The sequence below is a fragment of the Chiloscyllium plagiosum genome, unplaced genomic scaffold (assembly GCF_037043375.1).
Source record: "Chiloscyllium plagiosum isolate Xiang-an unplaced genomic scaffold, Cpla_swu_hap1 HiC_scaffold_14, whole genome shotgun sequence".
Taxonomy (NCBI): domain Eukaryota; kingdom Metazoa; phylum Chordata; class Chondrichthyes; order Orectolobiformes; family Hemiscylliidae; genus Chiloscyllium; species Chiloscyllium plagiosum.
Genome location: NW_028270152.1, coordinates 11441407 through 11468111, shown reverse-complemented (window position 1 = coordinate 11468111; position 26705 = coordinate 11441407). Strand labels below are relative to the sequence as shown.

Genomic DNA, 26705 nt, shown 5'->3' with positions numbered 1-26705 from the left:
CAAAATCCTTCTCCCCTTTCCCAAAGTCCCTCTCCCCTTCCCCAGAATCACTCACCCGCACCCAAAATCCCTGTTCTCCTTTCCCAAAATCCTTATCCTCTTCCCAAAATCCCTGTCACTCCTTCCCAAAATCACTGTTCTCCTTTCCCAAAATCCCTGTTCCGCCTTCCCTAAATACCTCTTTCCTTCCCAAAATTCCTTTTCCCCTTCCCAAAATCCTGCTCCCCTTCCCAAAATCCCTGCTCCCCCTTCCCAGAATCCATCTCCCCTCCCAAAATCCGCGTTTCACCCCCTTCCCAAAATCTCTCTCCCCTTCCCAAAATCCGTGTTCCCTCCTTCCCAAAATCTCTCTCCCCCTCCCAAAATCCCTTTTAGCCTTTCCCAAACATTCCTTCACCCCCTTCCCAAAATCCCTCTGCCCCCTTCCCAAACATTTCACATCTTTTATTTGTGCCCCCCTGCACTGAGTCACACCCTGACGCGGTGTGGGGAGGGGGAGCTTGTCTGTGGCAATAATTCCTGGAATGATGGTGGAGCTTGAAGCAGTGAGACCCACTGGGTTGTTGCTGAACCAGACAGGCGTGATAAGGAGCTTCTGAAATTGTTAAAGAATTCAAGTCTACCTAGAGCTCCTGCGGCCCAGTACTCTCTCAGTTTGGAATCACAGGAATGTCAGCGCTACAGTCAAGAAAGCACAACAATGTCCCTCCTTCCTCAGGAGGCTAAGGAAATTCAGCATGTCCACAGGGACTCTTACCATTTTTTCCCCATGCACCGTAGAAAGCATCCTCTCTGGGTGCCTCGCAGCTTGGTTTGGCAATTGCTCTTCTCAGGAGCACAGGAATCTACAGAGAATCGTGAACACAGGTCAGTCCATCTCACAAACCAGCCTTGCATCCACTGACTCCATCTACACTTCCCAGTGCCTCGGCAATGCAACCAACATCATCAAAAACCCCTCCCACCCTGGGTATATTCTCTGCCATTGGGCGGAAGATATAAAAGTTTGTATGCACATACAAGTCGATTCAAGAACAACTTCTTCCCTGCTGTTACCAGACTTCTGAATGAAGCTGTGAAATTTTAAATGTTACTGTTGATCTCGCTCTGTGTGCACCTTCTCTGCAGCTGCAACATTGCATTCCTTGCTCTGTTTTATTACCCTAATGCACTTTGTATGATATGATCTGTCTGTACTGCATGCAAAGCAAATTTTTTCACTGTACCTAGGCACACATGACAATAATAAATCACATCAAATCAAATCAGAAATAGTTACAGCACTGAAAAAGGCCATTCAGCCCATTGTGGTGGCTCCTCCTCTTCAAATGAGCATCTCACATTGTTCCATTCCCTGCCTTCTCTCTTTAGCCCTGCACACCCTTCCTTCACCAACAACCATCTAAACCCCTTTTTTAGTGTCTCATTTGAACCTTCTTCAGCCACACTGTCAGGTAGTGCATTCCAAAACATAACCCTTCATTGCGTTAAAAGTTTCTCATCATATCACTTTTGCTTCCTCCATTAATTGCTTTTACTCTGTGCCTTCTCATTCTCACTCCCTTCATGACTGGGAACAGCTTCACCTTATTTACACTGTCCAGCCCGCTAATGATTTTGAAAACATCAATCACATCTCCTCTCAGCCTCCTTGTCTCCAAGGAAAACTGTTCCAACTTCTTCAATCTGTCTTCAGAATTGGAATTCCTAATCCCTGGAACCATTCTCATAAGCCACTTCTGCACTTGCTCCAGTAGATTTGCATCCTTTCTAAAATGCATTGGGTGGCATGGTGGCTCACTGCTGCCTCAGAGCGCCATGGACCCGGGTTCCTCCAGGTGCTCCAGTTTCTTCCCACAGTCCAAAGATGTGCAGGTTAGGTGGATTGGCCATGCTCAATTCCCGAGGAGAAAGTGAGGTCTGCAGATGCTGGAGATCAAAGTTGAAACTTTATTGCTGGAACAGCACAGCAGGTCAGGCAGCATCCAGGGAACAGGAGATTCGACGTTTCGGGCACAGGCCCTTCTTCTTTCCTGAAGAAGGGCCTGTGCCCGAAACGTCGAATCTCCTGTTCCCTGGATGCTGCCTGACCTGCTGTGCTGTTCCAGCAATAAAGTTTCAACCATGCTCAATTCCCCCATGGTGTTCAGGGATGTGTAGGTTTGGTGCATTAGTCAGGGGCAAACATGGAGTAATAGGGTAGAGGAATGGGTCTGGGTGGCTTACTCTTCGGAGGGTAGGTGTGGACCCGTTGGGACAAATGACCTATTTCCACACCGTAGGGATTCTTTGATTCAGAACTGTATGCAGTACTCCAGCTGAGTCTATACAAGTTCAACATTACCTTGTTGCTCTTGTACTCTACGCTTCTATGAATAAAACATGGAATACTTGCTTAACTGCTCTCAACCTGTTACCTTTAATGACTTATGCACATATGCACCCAGGTCACTACCTGCACCCTCTTCAGAGTGAAACACTTTATGGTATATTGCCTAGTTATGTTCATTGTGGAGTCTTTGTGGATGTGCTGCATTTCCTTAGCCTCATGAGGAAGTAGGGACATTGTTGTGCTTTCGTAACTGTCGTGTCAGCATATCTGTGATTCCAAAATGTATCAACTCAGGGGAGGCAGTGCCAGGTGGTATTATCATTAGACTCTTAATTCAGGTAATGGTCTCAGGATCTGGGTTTGAATGCAGCCATGGTAGATGGTGGAATTTGAGTTCAATGTTTTAAAAAACCTGCAGTTCAGAGTCTATGAAACCATCGTCAAAAAAGCCACCTGGTTCACTGACATCTTTTTGGGAAGGAAACTGCCATCCTGACCTGGTCTGGCTCCATGTGACTCCAGACCCACAGCAATGTGGATAGATTCCTAACTACCCTCTGGGCCAATTAGGGATGAGCAATAAATGCTGGCCCAGCCAGCAACATTCGCATCCCGTGAATGAATAGAAATTGATTGCAGCGTCTCCCCACCCCCAAATTGGAGATTCCACTTTCTTTTCCTCCTCACCTTTTTTTTATTTTTATTGGATTAAGGAATGATGATTGTTCCTGGCCCATCCAGAATTTATTGTCCGTCCCTAATTACCCCCCCCCCCCCCCAGATTCCTGGGGGTAATTAGGGACGGACAATAAATTCTGGATGGGCCAGGAACAATCATCATTCCTTAATCCAATAAAAATAAAAAAAAGGTGAGGAGGAAAAGAAAGTGGAATCTCCAATTTTGACCATATTGATACCAATTCTCATAAATGGTGGGAAATAATTGTGCCCAACTTAGTGCAGTATTTATCTCGGGATGTGAGTAAGGTTTAGTCTAACACTGATTTAAAAAACACTGGAACAGTGCAAGGACAGCTGAAATCATCTGTGGTGGCTTCTTATAATGGCGGTTAGTTGGAGTGTGGGTAATGAAATTCCTGCTGCCATTGTAGGAGATAGAACTTAGGCTGTGCTCAGCGAAGGTAAGTTACCTAGCCGCTGCGGAGTTGCCGTTTATTTATTAATTAATAACCTGTTGTGTTCAATTTATGTTTTTAGGGTGAGAAAGGTGATCCAGGAAACCCTGCAAGAGATGTACGTATTTGTCATTGCTTCGTCCAGCATGAGCCAATGGCTTGGGTTACTTGGCTTATTGTCAATGTTAACCATTTAAAAATGTCATTTTTCTCCTATAAAACTCAAAGGCAGCCCAGAATGTACCCACAATATTATGCCACATGTAACAAGAATTTAACTTCTTCCATGCCACTAAATCATTGAGGAGTTGGTGGCAATGGAAGAGGAATCAGGGTATAATTTACCACCTGCACTGACTCTTCTGTCACGGCATGGTGGCTCAGTAGTTAGTACTGCTGCTTCACAGCACCAGGGACCCCAGTTCAGTTCTACCCTCGGATGACTGTATGTGTGGAGTTTGCACGTTCTTCCCATGTCTGCATGGGTTTCCTCTGGGTGCTCTGGTTTCTTCTCACAGTCCAAAGTTGTGCAGGTTAGGTAGATTGACCATGAGAATTTGCTCAGAGTGTTCAGGGATGTATAGGTTAGGTGGATTAGCCATGGAAATGCAGAGGATAGGGTAGTTGGTGGTGAGTTTGGGTGGGATACTCTCTTTGGAGAGCCAGTGTGGACTTGTTGGGCCAAATGGCCTGTTTCAATGGTGTAAGGATCCTATATGATTGTGATATTTAATTATATCTGTGAACAACCACAATCATTGATGATCCAGCCATTTATCTCCCTTGAGTCAAGAGATTTTTTTTCCTGAATAAATGTTCTGAATGAATTAGATCACTAGCTTTCACTTATAGTTACCAGACCTAACGTACTTGCCCTCTTTTAAGTAACAATGTTGCACTCACCTCTATACCGTGATGCAGCATGGAAGGAATAGGGCCTTGCTACAAAATGGTAGCATCTATACCTCTAGTTCAGACGGGCGAAATTTAAGTCCCACTGGCCCTGGAGGTGTATCATAACACTCTTTCAGAGGTTATTGTGATATTGTGTACTCGGGACCAAGACTCACCCCCCCCCCCAACCAACAAGGGGAAGCAAATTCCACACATACAGTCATCCGAGGGTAGAACTGAACTGGGGTCCCTGGTGCTGTGAAGCAGCAGTGCTAACTACTGAGCCACCATGCCGTGACAGAAGAGTCAGTGCAGGTGGTAAATTATACCCCGATTCCTCTTCCATTTCCATTGCTGTTAAATCTCCCAACAATCCTATATGTTTCAATAAATTCTCCGAAACTCCAAGGGCTCCAGACTAAACATCTTCTCATTACACAGTCCCTCCATACGTGAGATCAACCGAGTGAGCAATCTCTGGATTGCCTCCAATGCCATTATATCTTAGCTTAGATAAGGACCCAAAACGGGGAGAAGGCGGGTAAGTGGAGTTGAAGAGCCCATCAGCCATGATTGAATGGCGGAGTGGACCCGATGGGTCAAATGGCCTTACTTCCGCTCCTATGTCTTATGGTCTTATGGTCAAAACTGTTCAGTCTTCCAGCTGTGACCTGATCAGTGCCTTATATAGTTAGAGCAAGACTTTCCTTTTTTATACTCCATTTCCTTTTAAATGAAGGACAACATTTAATTTCCTTTCCCTATTACTGGCTGAACATGAAATATGAGCTTTTTATTATTCATACTCTGTCTCACAACAGTAGGACCCTCAAATCCCTCTGTTCTACAGCTTTCTGCAGTCTTTCCCCATTTAAATAATATTCACCTTTTCTATTCTTCTTGAAGAAGGGTTATACCCAAAACATTGACTTCTCCACCTCCTGATGCGGCCTGCTTGCTGTGTTCTTCCAACCTCCTGCCTGTCTACCCTTCCTTTCTTCCTGCCAATGTGCATCACCTCACATTTTCCCACATTATTTGCCATCTACCGGGTTTTTGTCTATTTACCTGACCTGGCCATAATTTCCTGATCCTGACTCATTGTTTATGTGCTGAAAAATGTGTTGCTGGAAAAGCACAGCAGGTCAGGCAGCATCCAAGGAGCAGGAGAATCGATGTTTCGGGCATAAGCAATTCTCCTGCTCCTTGGATGCTGCCTGACCTGCTGCGCTTTTCCAGCAACACATTTTTCAGCTCTGATCTCCAGCATCTGCAGTCCTCACTTTCTCCTCATTGTTTATGTGATAATCCATCTAGGGTTATGATGGTGCTAAAGGTGTGCGTGGAGACCCTGGGCTGCCAGGACTCATTGGCCCACCTGGGCTTCCAGGTGTGATCGGACTTCCAGGACCTCCTGGGCAGGTATGTGATACTCCACACGGATACAGCACAGAAACAAACCCTTTGGTCCAACTCATCCATGCCAAGCAGATATCTTAAATTAGTCTAATCCCATTTGCTAGTATTTGGCCAAATTCTTCCAAACCTTTCCTATTCATATATCCATCCAGATGCCTTTTAAATGTTGTAATTGTACCAGCCTCCACCACTTCCTTTGGCAGCTCATTCCATACCTCACCATCCTCTGCTTTAAAAAGTTACCCCTTAGGTCCCTTTTTTTTTCTTCCCATCTCACCTTCAACCTATGCCCTCTAGTTTTGGACTCCCCTAACTGGGGGAAAAGATCTTGTCTATTTACCCTGTCCATGCCCCTCATGATTTTATAAACCTCTATAAAGTCAACCCTTCAGCCTCCGATGCTCCAGCAGTCTATTCAGCCCTTCCCTGTAGCTCAAATCCTCCAATACCGGCAACATACTTGTAAATCTTTCCTGCTCCCTTTCAAATTTGACATCTTTCCTATAGGAGGGAGGCCAGAATTGCACGCAGTATTCCAAAAGTGGCCTAACCAATGACCTGTACAGCTGCAACATGACCTCCCAACTCCTATACTCAATACATTGACCAATAAGGGCAAGCATACCAAACCCTTCTTCACCACCCTGTCTGTCTGTGACCCCACCTTACAGGAATTATGAACTTGCACCCCTCGGTTTCCTTGTTCAGCAACACTTTCTAGGACCCTGACTTTAAATCCTGCCCTGATTGGCTTTTCCAAATGCAGCACCTCACGTTTTTTCTAAATTAAATTCATCTGCAACTCCTTGATTATTCTGATCAAGGTCCTGTTGTTTGTTGAAATAATCTTCCTCATTGTCCGCTACACCACCAAGTTTGGTCTCATCTGCAAACTTACTAAACATATCTCATATCCATATCATATTCATATCCAAATCATTTATATAAATGACAAAAAACAGAGAACTCAGCACCGAAACTTGCAACGCACTGTCGGTCACAGGCCTCCAGTCCGAAAAGCAACTCTCCACCACCACCCTCTGTGTCCTACCTTCAAGCCAAATTTATATCTAAATGGTTAGCTTTCCCTAGATTCCATGTTATCTAAACTTGCTAACCAGCCTGTCATGTGGAACCTTGTAGAATGTCTTGCTGCAGTCCATGTAGACAACATCCACCGCTCTGCCCTCATCAACCTTCTTTGTCACATCTTCAGAAAACTCAATCAAGTTCATGAGACATGATTTCCCACGCACAAAGCCATGCTGACTATCCCCATTCAGTCTTTGCCTTTCCAAATACACGTAAATCTTGCCCCTCAGAATCCCCTCCAACAACTTGCCCACCACTGACGTCAGGCTCACCAGTCGACAGTTCCCTTGCTATTCCTTACCACCTTAAATAATAGCACCACCTTAACGACCCTCAGTTTTCTGGAACTTCACCTGGGGCTATCAGTGATACAAATATCTCAGCAAGGACCCCAGCAATCACTTCCCTAGCTTCCCACAGAGTTCTGGGATACACATGAACGGGTCCTGGGGATTTAACCACCTTTGTGTTTTCAGACGTCCAGTACCACCTCTTCTGTAATATGGACACTTTTCAAGGTATCATTATTTATTTCCCCAAGTTCTCCAGCTTCCGTACCCTTCTCCACAGTAAACACTGATGTGAAATACTCGTTTAGGATCTCACCCAACTCCTGCAGTTCCACACATAGGTAGCCTCGTTGATTTTTAAGGGGGCCCTGTTCTCTCCCTAGTTACCCTTTTGCCCTTAATGTGTTTATGGAATCCCTGTTTTCCAAAACTGCCTCATGTCCCCTTTGCCCTCCTGATTTCCCTCTTGAGTATATTCCCACTGCTCTCATACTCCTCAAGGGTTTCACTCGATCCCAGCTGTCCACACCTGCGTTTTGCCTCCTTTTTCTTGACCAATGCCTCAATTTCTTTCATCATCCAGCATTCCCTACACCTACTGGCCTTGCCCTTCACACTAACAGGAACATACTGCCTCAAGACTCTCATTATCTCATTTTGGAAAGCCCGCCCACTTTTCAACCATTCCTTTACCTGCAAAAAGCCTCTCCCAATCAGCTTTTGAACGTTCTTGCCTAATACCATCAAAATTGGCCTTCCTCCAATTTAGAACTCCAACTTTTAGATCAGGTCTATGTTTTTCCATCACAATTTTAAAACTAATAGGATTGTGATCATTTCCTGTCCCACTAACACTTCAGTCACTTGCCCTGCCTTATTTCCCAAGAGAATATCAAGTTTTGCTCCTTCTCTAGTAGGTTCAATAACATACTGAATAAGAAGATTTTCTTGTACACACTCCAGAAATTCCTCTCCATCCAAGCCCTTAACACTTTGGCGGTCCCAGTCTATATTTGGAAAGTTAAAAGCCACTACCATTAAAACTCTCACATATTCTTACCTGAGATCTTTTTACAAATTTGCTTCTCAATTTCCAGCTGAGTACTGGGTGGCCTAAAGTACAATCCCAATAAGGTCCTCATCCCTTTCTCATTTCTCAGTTCCACCCAGATAACTACATTGGACACACTCCCAGGAATACCCTCCCTCAGTCCTTATCTCTTATGAAAAACATCATTCACCCTCATCTCTTGCCCCCCCCCCCCCCCCCTTTCTATACTTCCTATTGCACCTGTACCCTGGTAGGGTTAGAGTTATGGACCAGACCAGACCCTTCTCACCTTTAACGTATTGTAAGGACACAGCCTAGATGCTCACTTTTATACTTATTTAAAGGCAATTTAATTGGTCCACCATGTGGTTTTAATCAAAACACACTTTAATCTTACAACACAGTTAAAATACATAAAAAGGAATTGGCGTAACTTTAATTCTGTTGAAATGGTGTATTATTTAACCACTAATCATCATCTGTTCCAATAAAGGCAGCAAACATACCCTTTGGTAAAAATGTAATTCAGCAAAACAATTACAATTCACGTGCGCTGTCTTTCTCTGGAAATGCAACAATCTGCCCCTGTTTGATTTTGAAGAGATTGTCTGAGATTTCACTCTAGCTGCTGGGGACATAGCTCCAAAGTTAGCAGAAACCTTGTTACTAACTGAAAACAAAACTAAAAGCCTTCCTGGGTCTGTGTGTGTCCTGAGCCTGCCTACTTGTGATTCCAACTATATCTAAAGAAGACAGCACTGAGGTAACATCTCTCTGTAAGAGAAACAGCACAGAACACATCTCTCTTAAAGGCAAAGTGCTGTTACAAAGAGGAAGAGAAAGCTGAATGGTGAACATGCACTTATTTGTGTTTCAGAAACATGCAAACCCCCTCACTTCACTTATTTGTCGTAAATTTGCAGGTCATATTTTTCAAAGGGCTTGACTCATCCTCCCCAATAGCAGGACCGCAAGGGCCTTCAGGAACTCCGGTAAGATGGCAAGATAATGGTTACTTTAAAGCACAATCAAATGTCAATTCAAGAAGGGGCAGTAGACGCCGGCTCCAATTAGATGAAGAAATTTGAGGCAAAAATGTGACCTCCATTTAAATCAAATAAGTAAACATGGTTAAGCATCTTCTTGAGTGGAATAGGGGGAGTTCTATGTTGCATTTTGTCCATATTGCATTACACAACATAGCTCAGAACATTCTAGAAAAAGATGCTTCGCAGTAAGGACTCTACTGTGCGACATTATGCTGTGTTATAATTTGATCCAGCGTTGAGCAGAATTGCTTTGACCTGGAACAGCACATTATCTTTCACTGTCTGGCATAGCTTTACAACACTGCAGTGTTCTGTAAGGCTTCATGAACAGCCAAGTCAGAGCATGCCTTACAATATTCATAGTCAGTACAAAGCCATGATATACTGTCACTGATCCAGCTCCACTAACATTCAAGAACAAAGTTAAAAAAACACAACACACCAGGTTATAGTCCAACAGGTTTATTTTGAAGCACTAGCTTTTGGAGCACCGCACAACCATCTGATGAAGGAGCGACGCTCCAAAAGCTAGTGCTTCCGAGTAAACCTGTTGGACTATAACCTGATGTTGTGTGATTTTTAACTTTGTACACCCTAGTCCAACTCCGGTGTCTCCAAATCATTCAAGAACAAATCAGTGTAATGTTTCTAATAGTTGAAACCACATCCAGGATTTGAGGGAGTGTTTTCTGCAGCTCATAGGTTGAGGAATTTTTATTTATTTTATTAATTTGAGAGATGTAGGCATCGCTGACTGGTCAGCATTTCATTGCCTGTCCCTAGCGTGTAATATATATTCAACAAGACGATGGTGAAGTGAACGTTTAGTGTGTTTCCAGACCCATGCAATTCTCTGCAGATCATATTCCAGATCAAAATAATGAGCAAACTATTGGTTTCCTGACGGCTGACACCAGCTCAATGTAGGTCGCACTGTGCAAGGGAACCTCCATGCAGAGGACCAAAGGAACTAACATCTCGTACCACTATTACTCTGCACCCATGTGTGAAATTGTATTTGTACTTGTTCATCATGAAGTGGGAAAGTCTGCTGTGATGGTGCTTCCACATGACTTTGTGTTGCTTTGAGATGTGGTGCATGATGGACAGGGAATAGTAGCTAGGGAACAGGAGAAGGAACAAGACTATTAAATCTAGCGGCCTAGGTTCAAATCCCAGTGAGGCAGAGTCTGAAAGCTAAGAGTTGAATGATAACTGTGAATTTGTTGTCAACTCTTTGTGGACAAAACCCATCTGGGTCATTAACGTCCTTGTGGATGGAAATTTGCCATCCTTATGTATTCTGGTCCGCATGTGATTCCAGACCCACAACCAGTGTTGGTTAACTATGAGGTGCCCTCTGGGCAATTAGGGAGGGGCTGCAAATGTTGGCCTAGCCAGTGACACTGTCATCTGTAAATGAATGAAAAAGAAACGTAATGGAAATAATTACGGTTAACTTGAAAACCTGTACTCACTATTGAAGCTGCAGCACTAAAGTGAATTCAGTTCACGATGTTTCGTATGATCTTCATGGTGAATTCCATGCAGATTAGAGTCCCTGTCAGATCCCAAATTGAGGTGTTAGTCCATGTCTGCAGTGGCTCAGTTAGTAGCACACTTATCCCTGAGACAAAGGCGAGTAGATTTAGATTCCACTTAAGCTCAAAAATCAGTATTGGTTAGCTATGATCTATTAGAGATAAATGCTGGAGAAACTCAGAAGATTGGGTGGAATTTGCAGAGAGAGGAACAAAGTTGATGTTTTCGGTCCTCTATGACTCGTGGAAATGCTATTTTTTTTTCAATTAGATGTTCAACCAAGGCCCCAATTGCCCTCACGTTTGGAAGCAAAATGATCCCATGAAACAATTTTGAGGAAGAGGGATGAAGTTATCCCTGGTGTTCTGACCAATATTTACCCTTTAATCAGCATCGCAAAATCAGGTTCCCTGGATGCTTTAATCAGCATCGCAACATCAGGTTCCCTGGATGCTATCACAATACTGTTCATGGGAACTTGATGTGTGCAAATTGGCTGCACTGTTTCCTACATTACAACAACAGTCGCACTTCCCAAAAAAGTACTTTATTGGATGTAGGGCATCCTGGGACATTTGCAGTCGTGAAAGATGCTATAGAAATGTTTTCAATTGCTGTCAAATCAACCTGAGAGGGTTTACTTGTGTTAGATAAATGGGGAGATTTGAATCTTCTAAGGAAGTGTTTTAATGTTTTTGAAAACATCATAATCAGCAGCAGGTTGTGATGTCTGAACACTGACAGGAGCCTGTGGGGTTTGATCCTCAGACCACGATCTGAGTGAGTGCATGATCTGTTATGTAGGTAGAGGTGAGAAAGTGCCACTTTGTCTGAGACCTTTGCATCAGGTTTGATATCTGTTCAAGGAACGCATTAATGAGGAAAAGGATGAGTTAGCAAAACCTTCACTTCCCTTCCTTCATTTGTAAAGCTGGAGTGTCTCAGCTCCTCATAATCGTGAGTGGGAATTTCAGAACGTGATTGAGACTTCAGTAATGTTGTTTTTAAATGCATCGTTTTGTTTGTTTTCCACAGGGAGTACCAGGTATCCCAGGAGCCTCAGGGCAACGGGTAAATTCTTTACATTCTCGTCCTACCAATGAGCCTGGATGTAACTAAGTGGGAGAGTGAGTGGTGAGGAGGATGCTGGGAGGGTTCAGGTTGAGTGTATGGCAGATGCCCTACAGCTTGAGTAAATGTGAAGTTATACACTTCAGTGTGAGAAATCAAGAGTATTGTTTAAATGGTGACATACTGGGAAAGTAGATGCACAAAGGGATCTCTGGTGTCCTTGTACACCAGTCAATGAAAGCAAACAGGCAAGAGCAGCAAGGAATCAGGAAGACAAATGGCATATTGGCCTTCATTGCAGGAGGATTTGAAACCAGAAGTTGGGATGTCTTACCATAGGAGAAAGTGAGGACAGCAGATGCTGGAGATCAGAGTCGAGAGTGTGGTGCTGGAAAAGCACAGCAGGTCAGGCAGCATCCGAGGAGCAGGGGAATCAATGTATTGGGCATAAGCCCTTCATCGCAGTTACATAGGGCCTTGGTGAGACTATAGCTGGTGTATTTGTTTGGGAACAGTTTTAGTTTATGTAGCATCCCCACAGTGTAGAAACAGGCCCTTCGGCCCAATAAGTCCACACTGACCTCCAAAATGTAACCCACCCATTCACATTCCCCTACCCTATATTTATTCCTGACCAATGCACCTAATCTACACATCCCTGAACGCTATGGGCAATTTAGCATGGCCAGTTCACCTAACCTGCACATCTTTGGATTGTGGGAGGAAACCGGAGCACCCGGAGGAAATCCACACAGACACGGGAAGAATATGCAAATTCCATACAGTCACCCAATGGTGGAATTGAACCCTGGTTCCTGGCGCTGTGAAGCAGCAATGCTAACCACTGGGCCACCTACCGAAGAGAGGGTATACTTGCCAATGAAGAAATGCATTGGAAATTCACTCAGGTAATACCAGGGGTGACAGGACTGTCCTCAGAGGGGTGATTGGTTTGACTGGGCCTGTATTCACAAGAGTTTAACAGAATGAGAGGGGATCTGATTGAGGTATCTATGGCTAGACAGACTAGATGGAGAGAGAATTATTTCCCCGTGGTTTGAGGGGTCCAGAACTAAAGGGTCATGGTCTCAGGATACAAAGTAGGACTGAAGTGAGGAAACATTTCTTCACTCAGAGGATGGTCAGCCTGTGGAATTCATGACCACAGAAGGCTCTGGAGGCTAGGTCACTGAGTTTATATTCAAGAAAAAAGATTGGCAATGTCTCAGACAGCAATGCTGTCAGGGGGCATGGAGAGAAGTGGGAACATGATGTTGAGATAGAGGAAGAGCAGTGATCACGTCGAATTGAATAGCAAACTTGAAGGGCCAAATAGCCACCTTCTGCCCCTGACATGGACAGGAACTAGGTTGACTGGCAGGAAATAGAGAGTTGGAATAATGCGTAAGTACTCAAATTGTCAGTGGTGTCCCGCAGGGATCTGTGTTGGGGAATCAATTATTCATGAACAACTTGGGTAAAAGATCAAATATCCAAATTTGCTGGCAACACAAAATTATGCAGCATTGTAGACAGGGTGATGAGAGCATAAAATCACAAGAGGATATTGATAGTTTAGGCGAACAGCCAAAGCTGTAGTGGATGGATTTGAATGTAAGCAAGTGTACGGTTATCCACTTTGGACCAAAAAAGGATAGATCAGGGTACTTTCTAGATGGCATGAGGTTAAATACAGTGGATGTTTAAAGAGACTTGGGGGTTCAGGTGTGTGTATCTTTAAAATGCCATGAGCAGGCTCAGAAATTAATCAAGAAGGCTAACGGACTGCTGGCGTTTATATCGAGAGAACCAGAGGACAGGATGCTGAAGGCATGCTGCAGTCATCCAAGAGGCAAAAGTGAGGACTGCAGATGCTGGAGATTAGAGTCGAGACAATGTGCAGAGGATCTTGGAGTCCATGTACATAAATCCCTGGAAGTTGCCACCCAGGTTGATAGTGCTGTTAAGAAGGCATACGGTGTGTTAGGTTACATTCGTAGAGGGATTGAGTTCTGGAGCTGCAATATCATGCTGTAACTATATACGACCCAAGTGTGGCCACACTTGGAATATTGTGTACAGTTCTGGTTGCCCCATTACAGGAAGGATGTGGAAGCATTGGAAAAGGTGCAGAGGAGATTTACCAGGATATTGCCTGGTCTGGAGGGAGGGTCTTATGAGGAAAGGCTGAGAGACTTGGGTCTGTTCTCCTTGGAAAGAAGAGGGCTAAGGGGGGATTTGATTGTGACATACAAGATGATCAGAGGATTAGATAGGGTAGACAGTGAAAGTCTTTTTCCTAGGATGATGACGTCAGCTTGCATGAGGGGGCATAGCTGCACATTGAGGGGTGATAGATTTAAGACAGATGTCAGAGGCAGGTTCTTTACTCAGAGAGTGGTAAGGGCGAGGAATGCCCTACCTGCCAATGTAGTCAACTCAGCCAATGTAGTCAACTCAGCCACATTAGGGTCATTTAAACAGTCCTCGGATAAGCATATGAATGATGATGGGATAGTGTAGGGCGATGTGCTTAGATTAGCGCACAGGTCGGCACAACATCGAGGGCCAAAGGGCCTGTTTTGAGCTGTATTGTTCTATGTTCTAGAGTGTGGTGCTGGAAAAGCACAGCAGGTCAGGCAGCATCCAAGGAGTAGAAGAATCAATGTTTTGGGCATAAGCCCTTCATCAGGAATGATGAAGGGCTTTTACCCAGAAAGTCGACTCTCCTGCTGTGCTTTTCCAGCACCACACTCTCGACTGCAGTCATCCAAGACCTTGGTTAGACCCCACTTAGAGTACTGTGAGCAGATCAGGGCAGCACACCTTAAGAAGGGTAGATTAGCCTTGGAGGGAGTACAGTATAGGTTTATAAGATTGAACCTGGACTTTAGGGGTTAAGTTATGAGGAGCGATTATACAAATTAGTCCAGTTTTCTCTAAGATTTAGAAGATCAAGGGGTGATCTGATCCAAGTCTTTAGGATATTAACAGGAAAGAATTGGGCGGGTTGGCAATGACACAGCATGGAAGTTTCATTATTGGGCGGCACGGTGGCACAGTGGTTAGCACTGTCGCCTCACAGAGCCAGAGACCCAGGTTCAATTCCTGTCTCAGGCAACTGTCTGTGTGGAGTTTGCACATTCTCCCGGTTTCCTCCCACAGTCCAAAAATGTGCAGGTTAGGTGAATTGGCCATGCTAAATTGCCCTGTAGTGTTAGGTGAAGGGGTAAATGTAGGGGAATGGGTCTGGCTGGGTTACTCTTCGGAGAGTCGGTGTGGACTTGTTGGGCCGAAGGGTGTGTTTCCACACTGTAAGTAAGTAAGTAATGTCTGAAATAAATAAAAACTGGTTGGGGATTCTAGAAGTAGGGGCATGGACTGAGAATTAGGGCCATATTGTTCAGGAGAGATGTTAGGAAGCACTTCAATACACAAAGGGTGGGAGAGGTTCAGCACTCTCTTCCTCAATGGAAGTTGATACTCGATCAGTTGCTAATTTTAAATCTGAGATCGATACATTTTTGATAAGCAAAGGAATTAAGGAGTATGAGCCAAAGGCAGGAATATGGAGGTAGACCACAGATCAGCCACGATTTCATTGAATGGCAGAATAGGCTTGAAGGGCTGAATGGCCTCCTCCTGTTCCTGTGTTCATTTGATTGTCTTACTCAAATATGTCTCTTGTATTTGCAGGGAGAGAAGGGAGACATGGGTACCAAAGGTCAGAAGGTAAGTAGCTAAAGCTCTCTAATGGAGCATATGTGTGTGCATTAAATGTTGGGTGAGTTTGGCCATCTACATTTGCAAAGTGGGAAGACAGGACCTTATTTTGGATGTAGTGTAACCATAATTTCAGAAGCATTAAAGGGTGCTGTATGTTATAATATGATGTGATGCTTGGGAACCATTCACTGTTGGTTTGTGGTTGGGTAGATTACTGCCACCAATCATCCTTCTTGTGCCTGTTCTGTGGGAGAGAACGGACCTCAGCAATCTCAGTAGAAGATGCTCTTAGCTTCAATAACAAGATGAGGTTTAATACATAACTAAATACACACAAATTGCTCAGGCATGTTAAATATTCGCTAGACTAATGACAAAACCATTGCCAATTGTTGTAAAGCCCCTTAATAACCTGAAGGGAAGGAAACTGCCAGCCTTACCTGGTCTGGCCTACACGTGACTCCAGACCCACGGCAAAGTGGTTGACTCATAACTGCCCTCTGAAATGGCCCAGAAAGCCACTCAGTTCAAGGGCATTTAGGAACAAGCAGCAAGTGGCAACATTGCCAGCGATACCCACATCCCATGCAAGAATAAATGAACATTACTGACAAGATGTAGGTAAGATATGTCTGCCTCTGTCAGGAGACTGTACTAGGGTCTAACTGATTTCAAAAGGTCTTATCCCCACCTAATGGTTGCGTTGTATATCAAACTGGGAGGGCTGTGATGGTGTCCATACCTCTGAGCTAGGAGGGCTGGGTTCTAGTCCCAAAGTGTGTCATAACATGTCCGAACAGACTGGTCATAAAGTATTGATATCGGACTGAGTGGGGCTTCATTGTGGCCCGTAACCCTTTCATGACCATTACCTTTTTACAGATGTTTATGGATATGGGAGCTCTCTTGGCTTTGAGCCAAGTCCCAGTTCAGTGAAATGTGTGTGTAATCCAACCCAACAGAACTGAGGAGTTTTTAAATTGTATACATGGGTTTGGGTATCGCTGGCTAGGCCCAGTATTTATTGCCCATCCCTAATTGACAGAGGGCAGTTAAGAATCAACCACATTTAATGACTGGAGTCACATACAGGTCAGACCAGGTTAGGACAGCTGATTTCCTTCCCTAAAAGACTTCTATAAACCAGATGGGATTTTTTTTTAATAAATGACACTCATCAGTGACTGCCATTGGGTTGGGTTTTTATTCCAGCTTTTTAAAAATTGGATTCAAATTTCCCCATGTGCCATGGTGAAATACGAAGCCTCATCCTCAAAGCGAGAGGCTGGGGTTCTGGATTACTACTCCATCAACATTACCACCACCTTGTCGAAACGCTGCACTGGCATAAGTGCCAGTTTTCGGGTGAGATGAGGCGAATGTTTATAAGGGCAGAGATAAGAGGAACATTTTCTCTCAGACTGTGGTATGACTTTGGAACTCCCTGCTTTAGATGTTGGTGGGGGGTGGGGTGGAAGTAGGTTCATATTTTTTAAGATAGAGGTTGATAGGTTTTTGTGAGGCAGAAAATCGAAGGGTATTCGGAGGGGTGGAGAGTTCTAAATGGGAATTAGATTCCCTGCAGTGTGGAAACAGCCCCTTCGGCCCAACAAGTCCACACCGACCCTCCGAAGAGTAACCCACCCAGACCCATTTCCCTCTGAATGATGCACCTAACACTGTGGGCAATTTAGCATGGTCAACCCACCTGGCCTACACATCTTTGGACTGTGGGAGGAAACTGGAGCACCCGGAGGAAACCCACGCAGACACTGGGAGAATGTGCAAACTCCACACAGACAGTCGCCCGAGGCTGGAATCGAACCTGGGACCCTGGCAGGTTCTTATTAGATAGCAGAACAGGCTTGAGAGGCCAAATGGCCTGGTCCTGGTCCTGCTCCTTTTCATGTGTTCAGATGTTTACCATCAGTTGGAGGTTAAAATATCCCATGACCACTAAATCGATATCACAGCCAATATTTATCCGTCACAAAAAAAATCATAAAATGTGGATCACATGATCATGCTCCCATTGCTGTTAGTGGGGTCCTGCTGTACACAATTTGGCTACCAAATTTCCCATATTATCACAACAAATACACCTCAGTAATCCTGGCACGGGAAAAAAAAATCTAGATTGCAGTTGTGTGTGATTGTTATTAATCTGAAGAAACGTATTGAAACTTTGTGAAGAATTTCCCAGTCATTTTTTGTTTGTTTTTATGACAGGGTGAACGTGGTTTGGAAGGGGAGCCAGGGACAGCTGCTGTAAGTACAGAATGCTTCAAATGTTGTTTCAATCTTTGTTTACTGTGATATAGGCAGAGACAGGAAGAGCACTGACTGATCACAACGGTGGCCCTGCCGTCCATGTTCATCCAGGAATCAGATTGCTGGAGCGACGTGTATTTTTATGTTGGATGTTGGAGCCCCTCAGATAGGCATGGTCGATGCTCCAATATTTTCTCCCTCTCAGACATGTGTCCAGGAATCTCTCTCACTCCTACTACACGGCCAATAGCACACGCTGGAATGATTTGCAAGTTGATCCACAACCTGTTTGAGAATTTGAATTAGAATCCCTACAGTGTAGAAACAAGCCATTCAGCCCAACACGTCCACACCGAACCTCCGAAGAGTAACCCAACCGAACCCATACCCTATTATCCTATATTGACCCCTGATTAATGCACCTAACCTACATATCCCTGAACACTATGGTCTCGTTATGGACAAACGTCCCTTGGACTTCATGTTCAGGAGTGGGATTTCGAGCCTTGAACTTTTGGCTCAGAGGCAGGGACGTGACCTATTGCGCCGTGAGACCTCAGTGTGTCCACTACACCCCGAGATCATCGTTACACTTCTTTTGATATTCTTTGATAGTGCCATTCTTGAGAGTTTGGATAAAACAACTGGTTATTGTCGTAGGTTGTACTAAGTACAGCAGTAGATGCTCCAAATCCATGCAAACCCTCAACTCAAAGGCAAACACAAATACAGTGACACCATATCCTCTGGCTTATGTGTCAGAGTTAGGTGTGGGCCGGTGTGGATGGGGGGGTGGATAGACGGCAATTGGCAGCTTAGCTTGAGGGAGAGTTGACACCAAGATGGGAGAAGCCAATGAGCCGAAGTGAGAGAATGCTCTCATGGGGCATGCAACATTGGAATGGGCAGAATGGCCTCTTTTTGGTCTTCAGATTCTGTGTTAGTTTTCGAGCTGTACCACTTTGTGGAATCTTTGACAACATCCAATGGCAGATGGACCTTGTTCTCAAAGAAAGATCATGTCCTCCCAGGTACTGTGTGTCAGATAATGGGAACACACGCGCTGATGGTGTAATGATGTAACTCTGACATCAGCAGTCACATGCCATTGGGATTGAGAATGGGGCGACAGTAGGAGACAGCTGGAATCCAAAGGTCAGAGTTCTCAATGTCAGATTAGAAGGAAGTATTTGTCTGAACTCCTGAGAGAGAGACAGTAATCACTCTTGGATCAGGCAGAAGCATAGATACAGCTGATTCAGAGTTAGGATTACTCTGTGAACAGAGTCCCTGCAGTGCGGACCACTCTATCAGTGCAGTCTCTGCAGTGCGGACCAGCCTGTCAGTGCAGTCTCTGCAGCGCAGGCCAATCTATCAGTGCAGTCTCTCCAGTGCGGACCAGCCTGTTAGTGCAGTCTCTGCAGCGCAGGCCAATCTATCAGTGCAGTCTCTCCAGTGCGGACCAGCCTGTCAGTGCAGTCTCTACAGCGCAGGCCAGTCTATCAGTGCAGTCTCTGCAGTGCGGATCAGCCTATCAGTGCAGTCTCTACAGTGCGAACCAGCCTGTCAGTGCAGTCTCTGCAGTGCGGACCAGCCTGTCAGTGCAGTCTCTGCAGCGCAGGCCAATCTATCAGTGCAGTCTCTCCAGTGCGGACCAGCCTGTCAGTGCAGTCTCTACAGCGCAGGCCAGTCTATCAGTGCAGTCTCTACAGTGCAAGCCAGTTTATCAGTGCAGTCTCTGCAGTGCGGATCAGCCTATCAGTGCAGTCTCTACAGTGCGAACCAGCCTGTCAGTGCAGTCTCTGCAGTGCGGACCAGCCTGTCAGTGCAGTCTCTGCAGCGCAGGCCAATCTATCAGTGCAGTCTCTCCAGTGCGGACCAGCCTGTCAGTGCAGTCTCTACAGCGCAGGCCAGTCTATCAGTGCAGTCTCTACAGTGCAAGCCAGTTTATCAGTGCAGTCTCTCCAGTGCGGATCAGCCTATCAGTGCAGTCTCTACAGTGCGAACCAGCCTGTCAGTGCAGTCTCTGCAGTGCGGACCAGCCTGTCAGTGCAGTCTCTGCAGCGCAGGCCAATCTATCAGTGCAGTCTCTCCAGTGCGGACCAGCCTGTCAGTGCAGTCTCTGCAGCGCAGGCCAATCTATCAGTGCAGTCTCTACAGTGTTGACCAGCCTATTAGTGCAGTCTCTACAGCGCAGGCCAGCCTATCAGTGCAGTCTCTACAGTGCGGACCACCCTGTTAGTGCAGTCTCTACAGTGCGGACCAGCCTATCAGTGCAGTCTCTACAGTGCGAACCAGTCTGTCAGTGCAGTCTCTGCAGTGCGGACCAGCCTGTCAGTGCAGTCTCTGCAGCGCAGGCCAATCTATCAGTGCAGTCTCTCCAGTGCGGACCAGCCTGTTAGTGCAGTCTCTGCAGCGCAGGCCAATCTATCAGTGCAGTCTCTCCAGTGCGGACCAGCCTGTTAGTGCAGTCTCTGCAGCGCAGGCCAATCTATCAGTGCAGTCTCTCCAGTGTGAACCAGCCTGTCAGTGCAGTCTCTGCAGTGCGGACCAGCCTGTCAGTGCAGTCTCTGCAGCGCAGGCCAATCTATCAGTGCAGTCTCTACAGTGCAAGCCAGTCTATCAGTGCAGTCTCTGCAGTGTGGATCAGCCTATCAGTGCAGTCTCTACAGTGCGGACCAGCCTGTCAGTGCAGTCTCTGCAACGCAGGCCAATCTATCAGTGCAGTCTCTCCAGTGTGGACCAGCCTGTCAGTGCAGTCTCTACAGCGCAGGCCAGTCTATCAGTGCAGTCTCTACAGTGCAAGCCAGTCTCTACAGTGCAGTCTCTGCAGTGTGGACCAGCCTATCAGTGCTGTCTCTACAATGCGGACCAGCCTATCAGTGCAGTCTCTACAGTGTTGACCAGCCTGTCAGTGCAGTCTCTACAGCGCCGGCCAGTCTATCAGTGCAGTCTCTACAGTGCGGACCAGCCTATCAGTGCAGTCTCTACAGTGCGGACCAGCCTGTTAGTGCAGTCTCTGCAGCGCAGGCCAATCTATCAGTGCAGTCTCTCCAGGACGGACCAGCCTGTTAGTGCAGTCTCTGCAGCGCAGGCCAATCTATCAGTGCAGTCTCTCCAGTGCGAACCAGCCTGTCAGTGCAGTCTCTGCAGTGCGGACCAGCCTGTCAGTGCAGTCTCTACAGTGCGGACCAGCCTGTTAATGCAGTCTCTACAGCGCAGGCCAGTCTATCAGTGCAGTCTCTACAGTGCAAGCCAGTTTATCAGTGCAGTCTCTACAGTGCGAACCAGCCTGTCAGTGCAGTCTCTGCAGCGCAGGCCAGCCTATCAGTGCAGTCTCTACAGTGCGGACCACCCTGTTAGTGCAGTCTCTACAGTGCGGACCACCCTGTTAGTGCAGTCTCTACAGTGCGGACCAGCCTATCAGTGCAGTCTCTACAGTGCGAACCAGTCTGTCAGTGCAGTCTCTGCAGTGCGGACCAGCCTGTCAGTGCAGTCTCTGCAGCGCAGGCCAATCTATCAGTGCAGTCTCTCCAGTGCGGACCAGCCTGTTAGTGCAGTCTCTGCAGCGCAGGCCAATCTATCAGTGCAGTCTCTCCAGTGCGGACCAGCCTGTTAGTGCAGTCTCTGCAGCGCAGGCCAATCTATCAGTGCAGTCTCTCCAGTGCGGACCAGCCTGTTAGTGCAGTCTCTGCAGCGCAGGCCAATCTATCAGTGCAGTCTCTCCAGTGCGAACCAGCCTGTCAGTGCAGTCTCTGCAGTGCGGACCAGCCTGTCAGTGCAGTCTCTGCAGCGCAGGCCAATCTATCAGTGCAGTCTCTCCAGTGCGGACCAGCCTGTCAGTGCAGTCTCTGCAGCGCAGGCCAATCTATCAGTGCAGTCTCTACAGTGTTGACCAGCCTATTAGTGCAGTCTCTACAGCGCAGGCCAGTCTATCAGTGCAGTCTCTACAGTGCGGACCACCCTATTAGTGCAGTCTCTACAGTGCGGACCAGCCTATCAGTGCAGTCTCTGCAGTGCGAACCAGTCTGTCAGTGCAGTCTCTGCAGTGCGGACCAGCCTGTCACTGCAGTCTCTGCAGCGCAGGCCAATCTATCAGTGCAGTCTCTACAGTGTTGACCAGCCTGTCAGTGCAGTCTCTGCAGCGCAGGCCAATCTATCAGTGCAGTCTCTCCAGTGCGGACCAGCCTGTCAGTGCAGTCTCTACAGCGCAGGCCAGTCTATCAGTGCAGTCTCTACAGTGCAAGCCAGTCTATCAGTGCAGTCTCTGCAGTGTGGATCAGCCTATCAGTGCAGTCTCTACAGTGCGGACCAGCCTGTCAGTGCAGTGTCTACAGCGCAGGCCAATCTATCAGTGCAGTCTCTACAGTGTTGACCAGCCTGTCAGTGCAGTCTCTACAGCGCAGGACAGTCTATCAGTGCAGTCTCTACAGTGCGGACCAGCCTATCAGTGCAGTCTCTACAGTGCGGACCAGCCTGTTAGTGCAGTCTCTGCAGCGCAGGCCAATCTATCAGTGCAGTCTCTCCAGTGCGGACCAGCCTGTTAGTGCAATCTCTGCAGCGCAGGCCAATCTATCAGTGCAGTCTCTCCAGTGCGAACCAGCCTGTCAGTGCAGTCTCTGCAGTGCGGACCAGCCTGTCAGTGCAGTCTCTGCAGCGCAGGCCAATCTATCAGTGCAGTCTCTCCAGTGCGGACCAGCCTGTCAGTGCAGTCTCTGCAGCGCAGGCCAATCTATCAGTGCAGTCTCTACAGTGTTGACCAGCCTATTAGTGCAGTCTCTACAGCGCAGGCCAGCCTATCAGTGCAGTCTCTACAGTGCGGACCAGCCTATCAGTGCAGTCTCTACAGTGCGAACCAGTCTGTTAGTGCAGTCTCTGCAGCGCAGGCCAATCTATCAGTGCAGTCTCTCCAGTGCGAACCAGCCTGTCAGTGCAGTCTCTGCAGTGCGGACCAGCCTGTCAGTGCATTCTCTGCAGCGCAGGCCAATCTATCAGTGCAGTCTCTACAGTGTTGACCAGCCTGTCAGTGCAGTCTCTGCAGCGCAGGCCAATCTATCAGTGCAGTCTCTCCAGTGCGGACCAGCCTGTCAGTGCAGTCTCTACAGCGCAGGCCAGTCTATCAGTGCAGTCTCTACAGTGCAAGCCAGTCTATCAGTGCAGTCTCTGCAGTGTGGATCAGCCTATCAGTGCAGTCTCTACAGTGCGGACCAGCCTGTCAGTGCAGTGTCTACAGCGCAGGCCAATCTATCAGTGCAGTCTCTACAGTGTTGACCAGCCTGTCAGTGCAGTCTCTACAGCGCAGGACAGTCTATCAGTGCAGTCTCTACAGTGCGGACCAGCCTATCAGTGCAGTCTCTACAGTGCGGACCAGCCTGTTAGTGCAGTCTCTGCAGCGCAGGCCAATCTATCAGTGCAGTCTCTCCAGTGCGGACCAGCCTGTTAGTGCAGTCTCTGCAGCGCAGGCCAATCTATCAGTGCAGTCTCTCCAGTGCGAACCAGCCTGTCAGTGCAGTCTCTGCAGTGCGGACCAGCCTGTCAGTGCAGTCTCTGCAGCGCAGGCCAATCTATCAGTGCAGTCTCTCCAGTGCGGACCAGCCTGTCAGTGCAGTCTCTGCAGCGCAGGCCAATCTATCAGTGCAGTCTCTACAGTGTTGACCAGCCTATTAGTGCAGTCTCTACAGCGCAGGCCAGCCTATCAGTGCAGTCTCTACAGTGCGGACCAGCCTATCAGTGCAGTCTCTACAGTGCGAACCAGTCTGTTAGTGCAGTCTCTGCAGCGCAGGCCAATCTATCAGTGCAGTCTCTCCAGTGCGAACCAGCCTGTCAGTGCAGTCTCTGCAGTGCGGACCAGCCTGTCAGTGCAGTCTCTGCAGCGCAGGCCAATCTATCAGTGCAGTCTCTCCAGTGCGGACCAGCCTGTCAGTGCAGTCTCTGCAGCGCAGGCCAATCTATCAGTGCAGTCTCTCCAGTGCGGACCAGCCTGTTAGTGCAGTCTCTGCAGCGCAGGCCAATCTATCAGTGCAGTCTCTCCAGTGCGAACCAGCCTGTCAGTGCAGTCTCTGCAGTGCGGACCAGCCTGTCAGTGCAGTCTCTGCAGCGCAGGCCAATCTATCAGTGCAGTCTCTACAGTGTTGACCAGCCTATTAGTGCAGTCTCTACAGCGCAGGCCAGCTTATCAGTGCAGTCTCTACAGTGCGGACCACCCTATTAGTGCAGTCTCTACAGTGCGGACCAGCCTATCAGTGCAGTGTCTACAGTGCGAACCAGTCTGTCAGTACAGTCTCTGCAGTGCGGACCAGCCTGTCAGTGCAGTCTCTGCAGCGCAGGCCAATCTATCAGTGCAGTCTCTACAGTGTTGACCAGCCTATTAGTGCAGTCTCTACAGCGCAGGCCAGCCTATCAGTGCAGTCTCTACAGTGTGGACCACCCTGTTAGTGCAGTCTCTCCAGTGCGGACCAGCCTGTTAGTGCAGTCTCTGCAGCGCAGGCCAATCTATCAGTGCAGTCTCTCCAGTGCGGACCAGCCTGTCAGTGCAGTCTCTACAGTGTTGACGAGCCTGTCAGTGCAGTCTCTACAGTGCAGGCCAGTCTATCAGTGCAGTCTCTATAGTGCAGGCCAGTCTATCAGTGCAGTCTCTGCAGTGCGGACCAGCCTGTCAGTGCAGTCTCTGCAGTGCGGGCCAGTCTGTCAGTGCAGTCTCTACAGTGCGGACCAGCCTGTCAGTGCAGTCTCTACAGCGCAGGCCAGTCTATCAGTGCAGTCTCTACAGTGCAAGCCAGTTTATCAGTGCAGTCTCTGCAGTGCGGATCAGCCTATCAGTGCAGTCTCTACAGTGCGAACCAGCCAGTCAGTGCAGTGTCTGCAGCGCAGGCCAAACTATCAGTGCAGTCTCTACAGTGCGGACCACCCTGTTAGTGCAGTCTGTACAGTGTTGACCAGCCTATCAGTGCAGTCTCTACAGTGCGAACCAGTCTGTCAGTGCAGTCTCTGCAGTGCGGACCAGCCTGTCAGTGCAGTCTCTGCAGCGCAGGCCAATCTATCAGTGCAGTCTCTCCAGTGCGGACCAGCCTGTTAGTGCAGTCTCTGCAGCGCAGGCCAATCTATCAGTGCAGTCTCTCCAGTGCGGACCAGCCTGTTAGTGCAGTCTCTGCAGCGCAGGCCAATCTATCAGTGCAGTCTCTCCAGTGCGAACCAGCCTGTCAGTGCAGTCTCTGCAGTGCGGACCAGCCTATCAGTGCAGTCTCTACAGTGCGAACCAGTCTGTCAGTGCAGTCTCTGCAGTGCGGACCAGCCTGTCAGTGCAGTCTCTGCAGTGCAGGCCAATCTATCAGTGCAGTCTCTACAGTGTTGACCAGCCTATTAGTGCTGTCTCTACAGCGCAGGCCAGCCTATCAGTGCAGTCTCTACAGTGCGGACCACCCTGTTAGTGCAGTCTCTACAGTGCGGACTAGCCTGTTAGTGCAGTCTCTACAGTGCGAACCAGTCTGTCAGTGCAGTCTCTGCAGTGCGGACCAGCCTGTCAGTGCAGTCTCTGCAGCGCAGGCCAATCTATCAGTGCAGTCTCTCCAGTGCGGACCAGCCTGTTAGTGCAGTCTCTGCAGCGCAGGCCAATCTATCAGTGCAGTCTCTCCAGTGCGGACCAGCCTGTTAGTGCAGTCTCTGCAGCGCAGGCCAATCTATCAGTGCAGTCTCTCCAGTGCGAACCAGCCTGTCAGTGCAGTCTCTGCAGTGCGGACCAGCCTGTCAGTGCAGTCTCTGCAGCGCAGGCCAATCTATCAGTGCAGTCTCTCCAGTGCGGACCAGCCTGTCAGTGCAGTCTCTACAGCGCAGGCCAGTCTATCAGTGCAGTCTCTACAGTGCAAGCCAGTCTATCAGTGCAGTCTCTGCAGTGTGGATCAGCCTATCAGTGCAGTCTCTACAGTGCGGACCAGCCTGTCAGTGCAGTCTCTGCAACGCAGGCCAAACTATCAGTGCAGTCTCTCCAGTGCGGACCAGCCTGTCAGTGCAGTCTCTACAGCGCAGGCCAGTCTATCAGTGCAGTCTCTACAGTGCAAGCCAGTCTCTACAGTGCAGTCTCTGCAGTGTGGACCAGCCTATCAGTGCTGTCTCTACAATGCGGACCAGCCTATCAGTGCAGTCTCTCCAGTGCGGACCAGCCTGTTAGTGCAGTCTCTGCAGCGCCAGCCAGTCTATCAGTGCAGTCTCTACAGTGCGGACCAGCCTATCAGTGCAGTCTCTACAGTGCGGACCAGCCTGTTAGTGCAGTCTCTACAGCGCCGGCCAGTCTATCAGTGCAGTCTCTACAGTGCGGACCAGCCTATCAGTGCAGTCTCTACAGTGCGGACCAGCCTGTTAGTGCAGTCTCTGCAGCGCAGGCCAATCTATCAGTGCAGTCTCTCCAGTGCGGACCAGCCTGTTAGTGCAGTCTCTGCAGCGCAGGCCAATCTATCAGTGCAGTCTCTCCAGTGCGAACCAGCCTGTCAGTGCAGTCTCTGCAGTGCGGACCAGCCTGTCAGTGCAGTCTCTACAGTGCGGACCAGCCTGTTAGTGCAGTCTCTACAGCGCAGGCCAGTCTATCAGTGCAGTCTCTACAGTGCAAGCCAGTTTATCAGTGCAGTCTCTACAGTGCGAACCAGCCTGTCAGTGCAGTCTCTACAGTGCGGACCAGCCTATCAGTGCAGTCTCTGCAGTGCGAACCAGTCTGTCAGTGCAGTCTCTGCAGTGCGGACCAGCCTGTTAGTGCAGTCTCTGCAGCGCAGGCCAATCTATCAGTGCAGTCTCTCCAGTGCGAACCAGCCTGTCAGTGCAGTCTCTGCAGTGCGGACCAGCCTG

General features: G+C 47.9%; 1 protein-coding gene across 1 annotated transcript in view; it reads left to right on the top strand.

Annotated features, from left to right (window-relative positions):
* The window catches only part of LOC122559237 (uncharacterized), a 177352-nt gene that overhangs the window by 9658 nt on the left and 140989 nt on the right, over positions 1-26705 (top strand). Inside the window, exons 7-12 of the mRNA XM_087994571.1 lie at positions 3551-3586; positions 5680-5784; positions 9138-9206; positions 11841-11876; positions 15573-15608; positions 17832-17870. Coding sequence (XP_087850697.1) covers positions 3551-3586; positions 5680-5784; positions 9138-9206; positions 11841-11876; positions 15573-15608; positions 17832-17870 — 321 coding nt within the window. The remainder of the gene's footprint in view (positions 1-3550; positions 3587-5679; positions 5785-9137; positions 9207-11840; positions 11877-15572; positions 15609-17831; positions 17871-26705) is intronic.